Here is a 17,778-nt window from a genome sequence, read left to right on the forward strand (position 1 = left end):
TCTTCCCCCTCAGGAGGCTGGAAAGATTTGGCATGGACCCTCAGATCTTCAAAAAGTTCTACAGCTGCACCATTGAGAGCATCTTGACTGGCTGCATCACCGCATGGTATGGCAAATGCACCGATCTTGACCGCAAAGCACTACAGAGGGTAGTGCGTACGGCCCAGTACATCACTGGGGCCAAGCTTCCTGCCATCCAGGACCTATATACTAGGCGGTGTCAGAGGAAGGCCCAAAAAATTGTCAAAGACTCCAGTCACCCAGGTCATAGACTGTTCTCTCTGCTACTGCATGGCAAGTGCTACCGGAGCGCCAAGTCTAGGTCCAAAAAGCTCCTCATCAGCTTCTACCGCCAAGCCATGAGACTGCCGAACAATTAATTAAATGGCCACCCAGAGTATTTACATTGACCCCCCCCCTTTGTTTTTACATTGCGGCTACTCATTGTTTATCTATGCATAGTCACTTTACCCCTTCCTATATGTACAAATGACCTCGACTAACCTGTACCCCCACACATTGACTCGGTACCAGTACCCGTATATAGCCTTGTTATTATTTTTCACTTAACTCTATTACTTGAACTGCATTATTGGTTAAGGGCTTGTATAAGTAAGCATTTCACCTGTTGTATTCGGCGCATGTGACGAATTTGATTTGTTGACATGTTCTATGAGGAAATAGCAAGTATTTTTTTAAACAGTCTTTGTGAAGTTTGAGGTGGGGTTTTAAGTGTTTTCCTAAAATGTTTGCTTTGGCCACAAACATTATTAGGCTTGTGCCCCCCTCCCCTCCCCCCATTGACATGGTCAAATAATTCAAGCATAGATTGGTCATTTTTATTTATTTGGCACAAAAAGAATGGCACTGATTGGCCTATAGGTGGTGCTGTGATAAGCAGTCTCACTTAAACCCTCATCAACCGCCTCATTTGGCCTAGAGACTAAACTTTGTAGGGGTCTTTCCTCATGCTGAACAATTTTGCCTCAAGGACCCATGGAGGTCCGTTAGGATAGATTTTCCTCCATTTTAGAAAACTTCTCATGAACCAAAGAACCAAATGAAAGGTCCATGGTATGTCTTTACTTAGTTTGAGAAAAGCTAATGGATGGGTCAAAAGATGGCAGAGTTGATAAATCAAAAATCTGATTTTACATGTCTATTTAAACCACTCCACACTGGCCTGTCAACTTGAAATCACGGATATCCCTAAAATGAGCCTTGTGTAATTTGAAATCTCAAAAAACAAGGAAACTATTAACCATTCTTTGTATATGTAACTAATGCTAAAAATAATCTTCCCATGAACCATGTCAGATTGACTCCAGGTTCGTTCAGCTCTCCGGGTGACTGCTAACCTAAATAATCATAATACAATGTTTGCATATAAAGGAAGATAGTTCCTACATGATAATGCTTGCTTTGTTATCCAACGAACACCGTTCATTGTTTCTCGCTATACTTTGGATAGTAGTTGAAATTTTCACTGGGCAGTTACTTTGAAATATACCAGGTTGCCACTTTTAATCTCAAAATAATCGGAAAAATAGCTAACGCCAAATTTAAGATTTTGCAACAGGAAATGAAACGGCTCGATATTTCAGAATAAATAACCTTTATTTTCCAGCTAGATCACATACATGAAGGTTTCTTTCCTCAGCAGCTGCTAGTTTAAAGATGGCACTGCTCATCAACTCTAGACACCCAGTGACACACTTTCAAAACTCTTAAGTGTTGAGGGTCAGGTAAAACCGGTATTCTGTCTGTAGATGGCAGTCATGAACTCTCATGGTCTTGTATGCGTTTGATTGCTCTGCTTGTAAAAAAAGTGACAGGCCTGTCAACTCAAAAGGTGTAATTAAGATGACTGCAATTACACTGGACTTTGTTGGTGGTATGGAGCTCCAGACCGTCAGTGTGTATGTCAGTACAAGCATCAACAGAAAGCTATGACATCAGTTGGGAAAAGAACAAAATACAGATACATCACCTTCATTTCCTCCACTTTTGAAAATAATATTCTTCATTCAACAAACACTACAAGCCAGTCTTCTTGAAACAATATGGGTCACCAACTGTTGAGCTTCTCTCTGCTGCATGTGGAAGCCCTTCTAACATTTCTAAACTGCAAGGGCCTTGGCATATTCACTTTCCACAGACAATGGAATAGTAGTTTACAAAGGGATCTGTGAATTGCATTAGATTACTTAATAAAAAAATTCAAGTATTTCAAAGACAAATGGTCAAAAGTGCTGGAAGCCAGAATCAAATCAGATTTCTTCCTATTCCACTGTCCAAGGAGTATCATTTGTACTGACAAAGTTGACAAAATAAACCCACAATAATTAAACACTCAGAATTACAAGGACCAGAACATGCACAGTAGGTTACAGAGACATTCCACACAGCATATTCATATACGTGAAGGGCGAGTATGTGCAGTGTAATAAGATCAAACCCCAGTCCTGGGTATTATTGGATGTAGGTTTCAGGATGAATGAACTTAATTTTGATACGCTATCACATTTCCTCTATGTACCCTTGTATTCTCTTCTGTTTTAGATTAAGGTAACTCAGGAGAGAACATGTAATGAACCAGTTTTCAGAAAGACAAACTCAGTTCAGTGGCGCAAGTATAAAGAACGTCACACTGCTTGACAAGACTGTGATGAGCTGAAGACAGTTCTTTTAAAAACATTTACCGTAATAAAATGGTTTAAATAAAGACCAGAGGAAAGAGGCAATGTAGGCAAAATATATTTACAGTATTTAACAATGGTCACAACAATTTTACACAGAATCGTTATAAAACATTCCAACAAGACCAGGCAATTCCACAGATAGTATGACAATGTCAAAATACATAACACATTGGATACAAACAAAATAATATGGCTTGAATGATATGGTTCCATCGTGTTGAAAAAAGTGACTTGGATGCCCTCTGTAGGACAAGGTAGGTGCAGAAGTTCAACATTGAGCTATTTGCTTATGGCAACAAGGCTTTAACTAAATCTACAACTTAATTTGTCATTGGCCATCCCTGGACTTGTCTTATTGCAGAACTGCATATATGATTTAGGACCGTGCTACAACAATGATATACTTCCATCAAAACTCTGAAACCAGACCAATGCAGACAGAGCAAAACAACAATAATAATAAATAGGAAACGTTTTTTTGACGAGCGAACACTGGATGTGAAGACTACAGATGGAAGTTTTCAGCTGGATAATTCTTTCACATCCAATGTGTCTTTGGTCCCCAAGTAAGTATTGACTTTGGCAAAAGAAAAATAAATAATTGTGAGTAACGTTTTTTCAAAATGTAGGCCAAAATTCTACTACCATTTCCTATGGAAATGTTGGATACTATGCCATTTAGTCTCAAGTATCAAAGCACATTAACCATGCCTCATGACATACAACTACTTCATCTATCATGTATTATTGTTCATCACAAAACAAATAAATAGCTGAAATAAGCTCATCAATAACTCATCTTCAAAAATCAAAGATTTACAACACCTTCTCATGGATGTTCTTCCTTAGTTTTTCTTTAGAACACCCACAAATGTGAACAAAAACCCAATAACCAAAGCAGAAACTAACAAAACATTTTCACAGGAGTAAACGGGAACTGCACAGGGAGTGGTGGTCTGTATGAGGTGGTGTACGTGTGTGTCGTATGTGTGAGAGACTTCTGGCTGCAGGTCTTTTGTTGCGGTTCTATGAATCGCTCTGCAAGGGCCTTTATCCCAGGCCTATTTGGGGGGAAGGGAGTTGTCAGGGGTACTTGGGGTCACCACCTCTTTGTAGAAATGCTCTACTTGCTCTTTGTACATCTTCATGACCACTGGTCTCTTCAGCTTCATAGTGGGGCCTGAGGGAGAAAAAGAGACTGCATCAGCTATACACAGTGTACAAAACATTAGGAACACCTTCCTTATATTCAGTTGCACCTTTGCCCTCTGAACAGCCTCAATTCATCAGGGCATGGACTCTACAAGGTGTTGAACGCATTCCATAAGGATGGTGGCTCATGTTGACTCCAATGCTTCCCAAAGTTGTATCAAGTTGGCTGGATGTCCTTCGGGTGGTGGACCATCCTTGATAGACAGGGAAACTTGAGCGTGGAAAAACCAAGCAACGTTACACACCCAAACTGGTGCGCCTGGCACCTACTACCATGGCACTTAAAAATGTTGTCTTGCCCATTCACTCTGAATGGCGCACACACACAATCCATGTCTCAAGGCTTAATCTTTCTCTAACCTGACACCTCCCCTTCGTCTTCCCTGTGGCTCAGTTGGTAGAGCATGGTGTTTGCAACGCCAGGGTTGCGGGTTCGATTCCCACGGGGGGTCAGTAGAAAAAAAACAAAAAAACGCATGAAATGAAATGTATGCATTCACTACTGTAAGTCGCTCTGGATAAGAGCGTCTGCTAAATGACTAAAATGTAAGGGGATTTAACAAGTGACATCAATAAGGGATCATAGCCTTCACCTGGTCAGTCTGTCAAGGAAAGAGCAGGTATTCCTAATGTTTTGTACACTCAGTGTATATCCTGCTGTTATGCTCATTGACAGCCACCACTGGATAGGTGGGAAAAACTAGTGACGACATGGTCTGCAATAGACTGAGAAAAGGGCAACAAAAACTCTTCTATTGAAATTGGCCATATACATCATGGAAACTAGAGTCCAGCCTATGTAATGACCTGGAAAAACAACATGGCACTAAACCAACATGCACACTGAGTCCAGCCTATGTAATGACCTGGAAAAACATACTGCAGTTAAGAACATGGCACTAAACCAACATGCACACTGGCCCCCCCTCACCCAGCTCTCCCCCAGTGATGGAGAAGTCCTGGTCTAGGATGATCCACTTCTGGATGCGCTGGGCGTTGGAGGTGGCGTTCTCGTTCACGCGGTTGATGCCCTCCTGGATAGCGGCATGGATGACCCGGTCACGTCCGCCGGCAATCTCTGAGACTCGCGTGGCATTGCTGCCCAGCTTTCGGCACAGCTCTACGGCCTCTGGAGTCAACTCATCCTCAGGAGCACCAGTGTCTCCATTCACCTGGCACTGAGGGGTAAAGAGACATGAAGTTTTAGTCAGTGAAGGAGATAAAAGACATATGCATTTTTCTTAGAAGGCTGTCTTGTGCATGGATAATTTATGTTTCATTAATCAATGCCATTAACCCTAGAGTCTAAGCCGGGTGAGGGGGCTAACATAAGGAATTGTTTTAAGATGGATCATTAAGCTATTTGATTTTGAATTTTAAGACCCCTTAAGGTATCAAAAAATATAAAATTATTGGATGAAACATTCAATTTGGCATTGCTATTAGCCAATAGAAACACCTTGACTAACAGATTCACCAAATGGAACAGATAGTCCCCCCCCAAAAAAAAATCTAAAGGAAGTTTGTTCTGAAGTGTCTGTCCTATTGTGTTTGTGAGAGTCTCGGCTTTCAAAGGAGTGGTCATAATAGTTAGTAAGCCAAACCGAGAAGACGCTACAGACGTTTTTGTGAGAAGACCGATTTTTGGGATGTCTCCTGGTCTGACAAACAATGCTTTAGCTCTATCACCTTCCACCACAGATGCGGAAGGGAAATATCGGAGGATTGAGACGCAGCCCATGCAAAAAACATTAGCTTAAACTGACCGATTGTTATATTATGTTAATTGTTTCTGTGGGGGTGCGACCATTGTAGGCCAAGGGTTAACTGACAATGATACTGTTAACATAAAATGACAACGGTTTGGTTCCAGTTTAACATGTACTAAACCGTATTTCAACAATACATGGTTGCCATTGCACTCAGGCTAGGTCCATCACCAGTGAGACTACCACGCAGGCGTACTAATAACAGTGATAGCACCGTAATAACAGAAATATTGGGATACTTAAAACATGAACTTAACAGATAGCATAAAGAATGGCAATGTACAAAATGTCCACCAGGTGACAGTGGTCGAGCAGAAGTTGGGATTTCGGCTAAAATATTAGAATCCACTATGACAGTCTTGCCTCATTCTATGATTACATGATAAGGAGTTTACACAGCACTGTGCAATCTCAGAGGCTGCATCTGATTACACATGGTATTTCTCAACTATCTGATACTCCTGAAGTGGCTGCAATAGATGGCCATCTAAAGGATGTTACACAATCTAAACTGTATAACATCCTTGTTCTAAATAGAAATGGTTGTCAGAACTTAGAAGATGACCTTTGAGTTAAACGGGGTATGAGTTGGGATGGGGATTTGGTTTTACACCAACAGTGCTGTAGCTAACTGGTCATACCTTAATGGTGAGCAGCATGGCGAGGAACTTCCTCTTGTCTCCAATGAGCATGGCGTTGCTAACCAGCGACACAGCCTCCTTTACAGCATCTTCAATGGGCACTGGAGGGATGTTCTCTCCACCCGCTGTGATGATCAGCTCTGGAAACACACATTGAAACAGATGTTTTAATGAGGATAATTCTAACTTGGAGTCTTCCATCAACTAACAGGCTTTCAACTAACTTCAGTCGGTTCTGTTTAAAGCTAGGTTCTGATGATTGGCCTGGGGTTCTTTTGCGGATGGGGTTATAGTGTGTAGAGGAGACTGCGTACCTTTGATGCGTCCAGTGATGAACAGGAAGCCGTTGTCGTCGTGTTTGCCCAGGTCTCCAGAGTGCAGCCAGCCCTCTGCGTCCAGGGCGTCCTCTGTCTTGTCGGCCTGGTTGAGGTAGCCCATGAAGACGTGGCGCCCCCAGAAGCAGATCTCCCCATTGCCCTCCTGGTCAGGACTGTGGATCTTAGTCTCACAGCCAGGGATCAACTTCCCAACGCTTGGGAGACAAAACACTTTAACTTTGCAGTTCTTGAAGAATATACAGTAAATCGACAGCAAATACACTTGCTAAAAGCCAAGGTATGTATGCGCTTGGGCCTGTTGTAATGAATTAATTTGTATTGAGTGAGCATGGAAATATGTAGTGTCAGGCATTGTGTGTTCAGGGGAATGTGGAGAGTATCTGCTGTAAGATACCTGGTGAGGCGGAATGCGTTGGGCAGAGAGATGGTGTGAGGTCCAGTGCTCTCACTCATTCCGTACAGCTCGTACACTGGGATGTCCAGGCTGAGGAAGAACTCCAGGGTATCCTTGGTGATGGGGGCTGCACCTGTGTAACACTTGGTGCAGCGGTCCAGACCCAGGGCCTTACGGACCTTTCTGAACACCAGCTTCTTGGCTAGGCGGTAGTTGACGGGCGTCCTTGCCATAGCTCCATTCCTGAGCAGGCAGGAGCGGAAGCAGGAGTTTAATATAACATCTCTACTATATCTTTATACCTCAGGCTGTAGTTCAATACTGTACATACTGTGCTAGCATTATTATACTGTGCGTGGCCATGACAACTACTCATCCTGTTCTGTCATGTTTGTGATAGTAGTATTGGCCTTAAAAATAAAATAAATAAAAAAATAACTAAGAAGTCAGAACCACAGGTGGTGCAACAGGTAAATTAGAACACAGATTCCCCTCGCCCTATTCAATAGGCTACATACCGGTTCATACTGGTATACATACTGATTCATCTTGCTGAGGTTAGTCTTCAGCCCCACTCCTTTGGCCCAGACTGCCACCTTCCTGCGCACAGTGGACGACTTGGCCCCGACGGACTTCATCTTCTCCTGCATCTTCTCCCAGACGCGTGGTACGCCCATAAAGGCTGTGGGACGCACCTCTCTCATCGTGTTGACCAGGGAGCCCTGAGAACAGACAGGGAGGCACACACACTGAAGGGGTTGGTAATCAAAGTATGTGTGTGTGAGCAGAGTAATACGGACACTAGCACATTGAGAAAGACAGTTCAGCTCCTGAGGATAACTGTTCAAAAGCATTTGCAACGTAGTGCATTTAGTAAAGCTGACGCTTATTTTGGGAAGAACAGCCTTTTCACAGAGAGCAGATCCACTAACGCAGTGTTTCCCGTACCCCCCAACAGCACATCTTTTTTGTTGTGATCCCAGACAAGCTCTCCTGATTCTACATGTGAACTAATCATCAAACCCTTGACAAGTTGAATCAGGGGTTTTTGTCCGGGGCAACAACAAAAAGGTGTGCTTTTGGGGTTACTCGAGGACCAGAGTTGGGAAACACTGCACTAATGAACTGATCAATTGCAAAACAAAGAGTTGTCTTGTGTGAGTAGGTTCCCCCTCAGGAAATCAATTTAACTTAAATCTGCCTCCCTTAACTGGATTATACACTAGGTTTAATCTAAAATGAAGGGGAGGACAAGTGGGAGTAACAGAGTGCACGACAATCTTCTCTGTCACATGGAGAATGTGGAAAAGGTCCTCTTCTAAATGAGAATAGACCATCACCTTCAGTGCGTCTGGCTGGGCGAAGTAGGTTGCCCCTCCGACCTTCATGGTGACCCAGATGTCCACCATCTGAGCAGCGATGTGGCTGAGAGGCAGGTAGCTGACAACTATCTCCTGAGACTTGGTGGCTTCTGTTAGCCGGACATGGCGGCCTACGGCGAAAGCTGTCCATGTCAGCTACAAAGAGAGAGCGAGGGAGACAGTCATTCACAAGTAAACTCGGAGCAAAGGTGGATTTTGAATAGATAGGGGGCTACATTTTTACATCATGACACTGATAGTGCATCACTCTCATAGATCTTTACAATGGAACCTAATGTGCAGCCATTTTATTGGTCGCGTTCACATTTTGCAGATGTTATTGTGGGTGTAACTAAACTAACTAGTGCAGTAACACCTAACAATACATGCAAATAAAAAAAATTCTAAAGCAATTAGAAATATTAGAATAAGCAATGTCAGAGTCTGAAATATAAAAATATATGGGTGTATTGATATTATGGACAGTATATAAATAGAAAAGGTGTGTACAGCAGTAATTGTATAAGATGAACCATGACTAGAATACAGTATATACATAAAGTGTGTAAAACTGTATAAACATTATTAAAGAGACCAGAGGTCAATGACTATTTACATAGGGCAGCAGGTTAGAGTAACCGGGTGGTAGCCGGCAAATAACAATGACTAAAATTCAGGGTAGGCTCCTGGGCGGAGGCCGGCTAGTGGTGACTAACAGTCTGATGGCCTGAAGAGAGAAGACATTTTTCAGTTTCTCGGCACCTGTACGGTCTTCGCCTTCTAGATGGTAGCGGGGTGAAGAGGCCGTGGCTAAGGTGGCCAAGGTCCTTGATGATCTTACTGGCTTTCCTGTGACACCGGGTGCTGTAGATGTCCTGGAGGGCTGGCAGTGCGCCCCCGGTGATGCGTTGGGATGACTGCACCACCATCTGGAAAGCCCAGCAGTTGTGGACGGTGCAGGTGCCGTATCAGGCGGTGAAACAGCCCAACAGGATGCTCTCAATGGTACATCTGTAGAATATCTTCAGCCTCCTGTGGTTGAAGAGGCACTGTTGCGCATTCACAACACTGTATGGGGCCAACCGAGTGGTGCAGTGGTCTAAGGCACTGCATCGCAGTGCTAGCTGTGCCACTAGAGATTCTGGGTTCGAGTCCAGGCTCTGTCACAGCCGGCCGTGACAGTGAGACCCATGGGGCGGCGCACAATTGGCCCAGCGTCGTCCGGATTAGGGGAGGGTCTGGCCGGCAGGAATGTCCTATCGCGCTCTAGCGACTCCTGTGGTGGGCCGGGCACAATGCACGCTGACACCGTCACCAGGTGTACGGTGTTTCCTCTGACACATTGGTGCACTGTTGTGTTTCGGAGGACGCACGGCTTTCGACCTTCTCTCCCGAGTCCGTACGTGAGTTGCAGCGATGAGACAAGACTAACTACCAATTGGATACCACGAAATTGGGGAGAAAAAGGGGTTTAAAAATAAAGGAAGAAATAAAACACACTGTGGACCATTTCAGCTTGTCAGTAATGTGCCGCCAAGGAACTTCAATCTTTTTGCCCTCTCCATTGCGGCCCAGTCGATGCAGATGGGGAAGTGTTCCTTTAGTCGTCTCCTGAAGTCTACAATCAGCTCCTTCGTTTTGTTGACGTTATTTTCCTGGCACCACTCCGCCAGGGCCCTCACCACCTTCCTGTAGGCAGTCTCGTAGTTGTTGGTAGTCAGGCCTACCACTTGTGTTGTCTGCAAACTTGATGGTTGAGTTGGAGATGTGCGTGGCCACGCAGTCATGGGGGAACAGGGAGTATAGGAGGGGGCTTAGCACATACCCTTGTGGGACACCGTGCTGAGGATCAGCATAGCGGAGGTGCTGTTGCCCACCTTCACCACCTGGCAGTTTAATATTACTGGTGGGTGTCACTCACATTGTCATGGCTGAGCATCACTCCTTTGGGCTGGCCCGTGGTCCCTGATGTGTAGATCAGTGTGCAGCACTGGTTGGGTTTCTGGGTAGCGATGATGTCATCCAGCTGAGAGTTGGACTCATCACGGCCCAGCTCCATAAACTCTACCCACTGTGTAGAGAATACAAGATAGTCAGGATACAGTGGGGGGAAACAAACCAGCAGGAACTGTAGTGCGTTATGAACACTTCTAAAGACACAGAAGGCATTGATCCAGCTTCTAATGTTCAAATGAAATCGAAATAGTTTGACACGCATACCGTGTAGAGGTTTGGTCTCTTCTCTTTAAGTGCATCTTTGTACTGGATAATGGCTTTCAGGTGTGGCAGCTTGTCCTGAACCTGAAGGAAAAAGAGGAATACACCGATTAAGGTTAAAAAAAGGATGAAGGTATCCCTGATGTATTGATGAATCTAAGCAAATCTAAAGCTCTCCATCCTCTGTGCTTACCTGTAGGATCTTCTGTAGCTGTTTGTGGTTCTCCACCACGATGATGTTGGCCTTGCAGTTCTCTGCTAAGTACTGGCACGCCTCTGGGGAGTTGGTGGTGTAGATACCCACTGCAAACCCACTGGCAACAAGAAACAGTGAGTCATGTTGATTCATGGTCCATGAAACTCAAGATTCCTTTCCCACAGACAGGTTTGGCAACTCTGCTAGGTAAGTATGTATTTCATAAAGTTATGCTCATCATGAAAGAACAGTCTGTACTAGGGGTGTTACGGTTCACCAAACCCGCGGTTTGGTATGGATTGCGTTCTTTTTAGAAAAGTAAAATGCCATTCACAATGTACATTGCATTGTCTGTTGTTTCAGCGATTGTTACGACTCTGATGCTACGTTTGGAACTGTGGGAGGTGGAATTTACTAGTTGTGAAGCCGTAAATACCAGTTGGATGCATTCATGGGATTTGAACTCGTCGAGAAATGCCGAGTGCTAATTTCCAACAAGCAGTGTCAAGCATAAACTAAAAGTACAGCCATCATGCTTGTAAACAAATTATAGAGTGTTCAAAACATTGTTGCGTTTAACTGCCGAAAAATCTGTTAGAGGTCACCATGTGAAAGTAGTGGGTGTTCAAGATGATAGACTAGTTTCCCCCAGTTTGAGGGCCGTTCAAGTGGATTTTTCCCAGTCGTATGTGGTAAATTCCCATTTGGTTACGATGGCACCATGACACTGCCTTCTTCAGTGCCAAATGCATACGTGTGACTCTCAAAAGGGGGTGTGTGTCACACGGGACATCTCCAAATCTGAGGTAATGTGATGAGCCGTCACAGTTAAGTAAGCGCAACAGGGTGCATTGGACAATTCATTGCAAACTTCAGAATTGGTTTGCTTATATAGAGCAGGTACTACCCATTTGCTGAAATGGGTGCAAGAAGGAAGTTTGTAACATGCGTTTCAGTCTTGCTCCGGTATACCTGGTTGATGTTGGTGTAAATGTGTGAACATATGAGGCGTTGGCAGCTGCATGATTCTCGTTGAGTGCGGCAACATTTATCGCAGCAGTCTAAGGCACTGCATCTCAGTGCAAGAGGTGTCATTACAGTCCCTGGTTCAAATCCAGGCTGTATCAGATCTGACCGTGATTGGGAGTCCCATAGGGCGGCGCACAAGTCGCCCAGCGTCGTCCGGGTTTGGCCGTCATTGTAAATAAGAATTTGTTCTTAACAGACTTGCCTAGTTAAATAAAGGCTAAATAAAAAAATGTAATCCACAACTGTGACCATTGTCGTTGTAATCTACCGGGAAGCAAAAATGTTCCCAAACTGGAGATTTCAACGATGATACATTATCCTCCAATATTGGTTTAAGCCCACCATGCCATCGTACAGAAGTACACTGAACAAAAACACAACAAGTATTGGTCCCATGTTTCATAATCTGAAATAAAAGCTCCTTCTCTAAAATGTTGTGCACACATTTGTTTAAATCCCTTTTAGTGAGCATTTCTTCTTAGCCAAAATAATCCATCCACCTGACTGGTGTGGCATATCAAGAAGCTGATTAAACAACATAATCATTACACAAGTGCACCATGGGCGCGGAAAAATAAAGGCCACGAAAATCTGCAGTTTTGTCAACACAATGCCACAGATGTCTCAAGTTGAGGGAGCGCGCAATTGGCATGCTGACTGCAGGACTGTCCACCAGAGCTGTTACCAGGAAATGTAATGCTAATTTCTCTACCATAAGCCGCCTCCGTCATTTTAGAGAATTTGGCAGTACATCCAACCGGCCTCACAACCGCAGACCACTTGTATGGCGTTGTGTGGGCAAGCAGTTTGCTGATGTCAATGGTGGCTGTGGGGTTATGGTATGGGAAGGCATAAGCTACGGACCATGAACACAATTGCATTTTATCGATGGCAATTTGAATGCACAGAGATACCGTGATGAGATCCTGAGGCCCATCGTGAGTTCCATTTTCTTTTAAAAAGGTATGTGACCAGATGCATATCTGTATTCCCAGTCATGTGAAATCTATCGATTAGGGCCCAACTTATTTAAATTGACTGATTTCCTTATATGAACTGTAACTCAAGTAAAATCTAAGAAATTGTTGCACGTTGCGTTTATATTTGTTGTTCAGTACAGTTCCCAGCTGCAGCGAAAAGGCACCACAGCAAGTGTTTATTGCGCTGTCCGTGCTGAAGCTGCAACATCTTGTCAGCCATTTACTTTGTTTTTGACTTAATGTTCTGTTACCAAAATCTAATTGTTTAGGAAAAACATTCCCTACTCCCTCAACCCCTGCTTATTTTAATCACATAAATAAATGAGTTATAACAAACTCCGAACACAGTAACACGTGGCAACAAAATGACGTGCAGGATGTCAAAAAGAAACGCAAAACAGGCGAATGTTTGCTGGTTGCTCAGGAGGGAAAGGGGAAGTCAGATCTGTGGAAGACATTTGACTTAGTTTTGGAAACTACTGGAGGTCAAGAAAAAGGAGCAAGCGCTGTGTGACTATAAATGTGTGCCAAACAGTTGCTGTTCGATTACAATATTTTCTTCTGACCATTTGGAACAATGTAAAGACTAAATAAACATGCCAGAGTGTCTGTTCTAACGAAAGAAAAAGCCTTTATTATAGCAGACTAAAATCAGTTGCATTCATTTGTGAATTGTGGTTTATTTATTGTTTAGACTAATTATTCAACTAATTACTAATTATTTAATTTTAAAACGAAAATGATTTATATATGCTACTGTATCAATCATAGGCCTAAGTAAGTTACGGCATTAAGACTAAATGGGACGCGCTCTTATGCCTACAGCTTGATGCTGGTTATAAACTCATCAAAAAAAGAAACGTCCTCTCACTTTCAACTGCGTTTATTTTTAGCAAACCTAACATGTGTAAATATTTGTATGAACATAACAAGATTCAACAGCTGAGACAAACTGAACAAGTTCCACAGACATGTGACTAAATAAATGGAATAATGTGTCCCTGAACAAAGGGGGGGGGGGGGGGGTCAAAATCAAAAGTCAGTATCTGGTGTGGCCACCAGCTGCATAAAGTACTGCAGTGCATCTCTTCCTCATGGACTGCACCAGATTTGCCAGTTCTTGCTGTGAGATGTTACCCCACTCTTCCAACAAGGCACCTGCAAGTTCCCAGACATTTCTGGGGGGGAAAATGGCCCTAGATCCAAAAGGTCTGAGCCTGCAAGAAGAGTACCACATGAGGGAGGATGTCTTCCCTGTAACGCACAGCGTTGAGATTGCAGGCAATGACAACAAGCTCAGTCCGATGATGCTGTGACACACCGCCCCAGACCATGACGGACCCTTCACCTCCAAATCGATCCCCCTCGACGATAAATGCGAATCCGACCAAAACCTCTGGTGAGACAAAACCGCGACTCATCAAAGAGCACTTTCTGCCAATCCTGACTGGTCCAGCAACGGTGGGTTTGTGCCCATAGGTGACGTTGTTGCCGGTGATGTCTGGTGAGGACCTGCCTTACAACAAGCCCTCAGTCCAGCCTATTGCGGACAGTCTGAGCACTGATGGAGGGATTGTGTGTTCCTGGTGTAACTCGGGCAGTTGTTGCCATCCTGTACCTGTCCCGCAGGTGCGATGTTTGGATGTACTGATCATGTGCAGGTGTTGTTACAAGTGGTCTGCCACTGCGAGGACGATCAGCCTGTACCTGTCCCGCAGGTGTGATGTTTGGAAGTATGCTTGGGGTCATTGTCCATTTGGAAGACCCATTTGTGACCAAGCTTTAAACTTCCTGACTGATGTCTTGAGATGTTGCTTCAATATATCCACAATTTTCCCACCTTATGATGGCATCTATTTTGTGAAGTGCACCAGTCCCTCCTGAAGCAAAGCACCCCCACGCGTCACGGTTGGGATGGTGTTCTTCGGCTTGCAAGCCTCCCCCTTTTCCCTCCAAACATAAAGATGGTCATTATGGCCAAACAGTTCTATTTTTGTTTCATCAGACCAGAGGACATTTCTCCAAAAAGTATGATCTTTGTCCCCATGTGCAGTTGCAAACCATAGTCTGGCTTTATGGCGGTTTTGGGGCAGTGGCTTCTTCCTTGCTGAGAGGCCTTTCAGGTTATGTTGATATAGGACTCGTTTTACTTTGGATATAGATACTTTTGTACCCATTTCCTCCAGCATCTTCACAAGGTCCTTTGCTGTTGTTCTGGGATTGATTTGCACTTTTCGCACGTAAGTACGTTCATCTCTAGGAGACAGAACGCGTCTTCTTCCTGAGCGGTATGACGGCTGCGTGGTCCCATGGTGTTTATACTTGCGTACTATTGTTTGTACAGATGAACGTGGTACCTTCAGGCGTTTGGAAATTGCTCCCAAGGATGAACCAGACTTGTGGAGGTCTACAATTTTGTTTCTGAGGTCTTGGCTGATTTCTTTTGATTTTCCCATGATGTCAAGCAAAGAGGCACTGAGTTTGAAGGTAGGCCTTGAAATACATCCATAGGTACACCAACTGACAGAAGCTATCAGAAGCTTCTAAAGCCATGACATTTTCTGGAATTTTCCAAGCTGTTTAAAGGCACAGTCAACTTAGTGTATGTAAACTTCTGACCCACTGGAATTGAGATGCACTGAATTATAAGTGAAATAATCTGTCTGTAAACAATTGTTGGAAAAATTACTTGTGTCATGCAAAGTAGATGTCCTAACCGAATTGCCAAAACTATAGTTTGTGAACAAGAAATTTATGGAGTGGTTGAAAAACAAGTTAATGACTCCAACCTAAGTGTATGTAAACTTCCGACTTCAACTGTATATATACACACACACACACACACACACACTACTATTAAGCGTTTTAAATATTTCTCTATTTTCTTTGCATCATTGGGAAGGTCCCGTAAGTAAGCATTTCACCGATAGTCCATACCTGTTTATGAAGCATGTAACGAAGAACTTTGGATTTGATTTTGATCTCAGGTCTTTGGTTACAGTCACATAAGTCACTTAGCTACACAAAAGAGACTGGGCTACTGTAGATCAGTGAGAAGGGAACATTCTGTACATCACACCCTCACATGACAGGGAGCGTGTCAGACCCCCTAGTGAACAGAAGTGTAGAGACTCACCCAGCCATAATGGCAGCAATGTCAGATATGAACCACTCAGCAGAGTTGAAGCCCAGAATGCCAACCCCATGGTAGCGCTCCAAGCCAAGCTGTGGACACACACACACACAGCATGAGAAAAGACCTACACATAGATCTCACATTGCCCCTAAAAAGAGGAACATAACAGATACAATGCCTGTTAATATTCATTTTTCTATGGATAAGAGTTCAGATAAAGGGGAAGGTGAAGCAAAGCCAAATACAGACTACAGAGGGTCTTTTATAACAAGAGTAGTAATAAAATACACCATCGTGATACAACAAATGTACAGCTGCTTGCCAATGCAGAGTAGCACAACTCTCCCCCTCTCCCTCCAAGTAGGAGGCAGTCAGGTTCAGATGTGGGGATGTGTGGCTTCCCCTGGGCCTGAGCCAGTCCTAATCCTCACTCATGTACAGTGTGGAGTTTCACAATAAACAGTAGCGTGGCCTAGAGCTGGGACGATAAACCGAAAATGATCGACATGGATCACTTATCGCAGGCATTTCGCTGATATCGTTCACCACGATAAGTAGCCTATACTAGAGAAATGTGAATTTTGACATAAAAGTTTGATTGATGTTTGTAGCCATCAATTGTCCCATTAACAAACTAGTAGTAGTTTAAAGGATAATAAATAAAAATGGTAGTGCACATTATAAATGTATCGTTCTATTCATCTTTACCTCATTAATTCAGGTAATTTATCGTGATATGGATTTTTCTCCATATCGTCCCACTCTAGTGTGGCCTGCATCTAGATGTTGCCCCCAGCAGCACATTGCCTCTACCTCCCACATTTCATCTCACCCTACGCATGCTGGTGACAGTGACGCCGCCACCACGAGGTTAAACACACACTGATCTGAAGTTAGGATAGTGGACTATGATCAGTGAGAGGGGAAGTTATCAAAAGCCTCCTTCTTAAAAAGGGCACACATCCTCCACAGTGGTTCTCTTTTGCTTTGGCTTCATATTTGGTTTGAGGATACATTGTTGCCTTGCCAACAGAACTTGTTCTCATACTTTGTTTCACTTTAGGAACTGATGTTTATAAGCCTTTGTTATGACTGGAAATCTAGGAGACACTTACACCAATAGAATGTTTTGTAATAATACTTCACAGCCCTTATCGGTGTGGAACCCTCAACACCTACCATTATCTTACCGCATTCTATTGCAACTTTGTTCTGACATCCACATTTACAGCAGTAAAGTGTCAGCTATGGTCTGATTTGCATAAGTACAGTTGGTCTGTGTGTTTAGTCTCACCTTGAGGAAGCTCTTGGCAGCGGTGCGGCAAGCCTGGTAGTACTCCTGGTAGTTCATGGTCTTCGTCTGTTCTCCCTCCTTCCAGCCCAGCGCGGTGTAGCTGCCAAACCTCTCCACTGCAGTTTTAAACATCTGGTCTACAGTGAGTGGGGGCTCAGCTGCAAAGCCCGACTCCCCCATCCGCAGCGTCACCTCCCCATCACCCCTGGACGTCCACCGCTCTGGCTCAGCCATCGCCAGGGACAGGGAGTCTGGTCGCTGGGCACTCACTGAGGGAGAGAGGAGAGGCAAATCAACTGAGAAGGCGAATGAAAGGCGTGTTTGATTTGAGAGCTTTGTCTAGACTCACGTTTGATTGCACCTCAGAAAAGAGGGACATTTCCCTTTCCGGACAGTTTAGTGATGATGGGCAACTGAGCAAATTTCAGGTCTGCTGAATGCAAACTTGAGATGTGAAAATTCTGTGCAACTTCTGGCACACGTTTACAGTGAACACTGAGGCTGTACCG

At 43.9% G+C, this 17,778-nt stretch overlaps 1 protein-coding gene across 2 annotated transcripts in view; it reads right to left on the reverse strand.

Moving 5' to 3' along the window:
• Positions 1-2,741: 2,741 nt before the first annotated feature.
• LOC106584374 (long-chain-fatty-acid--CoA ligase ACSBG2) overlaps positions 2,742-17,778 on the reverse strand; it is a 41,454-nt gene continuing 26,417 nt past the window's right edge. For both annotated transcript variants that reach the window (XM_014169608.2, XM_014169606.2), the window contains exons 4-15: positions 17,270-17,538; positions 15,976-16,064; positions 10,828-10,948; positions 10,638-10,718; positions 10,339-10,488; positions 8,397-8,573; positions 7,597-7,778; positions 7,057-7,299; positions 6,639-6,856; positions 6,325-6,464; positions 4,846-5,092; positions 2,742-3,882 (exon numbers count right to left, since the gene is read on the reverse strand). In XM_014169608.2, coding sequence (XP_014025083.2) covers positions 3,764-3,882; positions 4,846-5,092; positions 6,325-6,464; positions 6,639-6,856; positions 7,057-7,299; positions 7,597-7,778; positions 8,397-8,573; positions 10,339-10,488; positions 10,638-10,718; positions 10,828-10,948; positions 15,976-16,064; positions 17,270-17,538 — 2,036 coding nt within the window. In that variant the 3' untranslated portion in view covers positions 2,742-3,763. The remainder of the gene's footprint in view (positions 3,883-4,845; positions 5,093-6,324; positions 6,465-6,638; positions 6,857-7,056; positions 7,300-7,596; positions 7,779-8,396; positions 8,574-10,338; positions 10,489-10,637; positions 10,719-10,827; positions 10,949-15,975; positions 16,065-17,269; positions 17,539-17,778) is intronic.

This window comes from Salmo salar, chromosome ssa23 (assembly GCF_905237065.1).
Source record: "Salmo salar chromosome ssa23, Ssal_v3.1, whole genome shotgun sequence".
Lineage (NCBI taxonomy): Eukaryota > Metazoa > Chordata > Actinopteri > Salmoniformes > Salmonidae > Salmo > Salmo salar.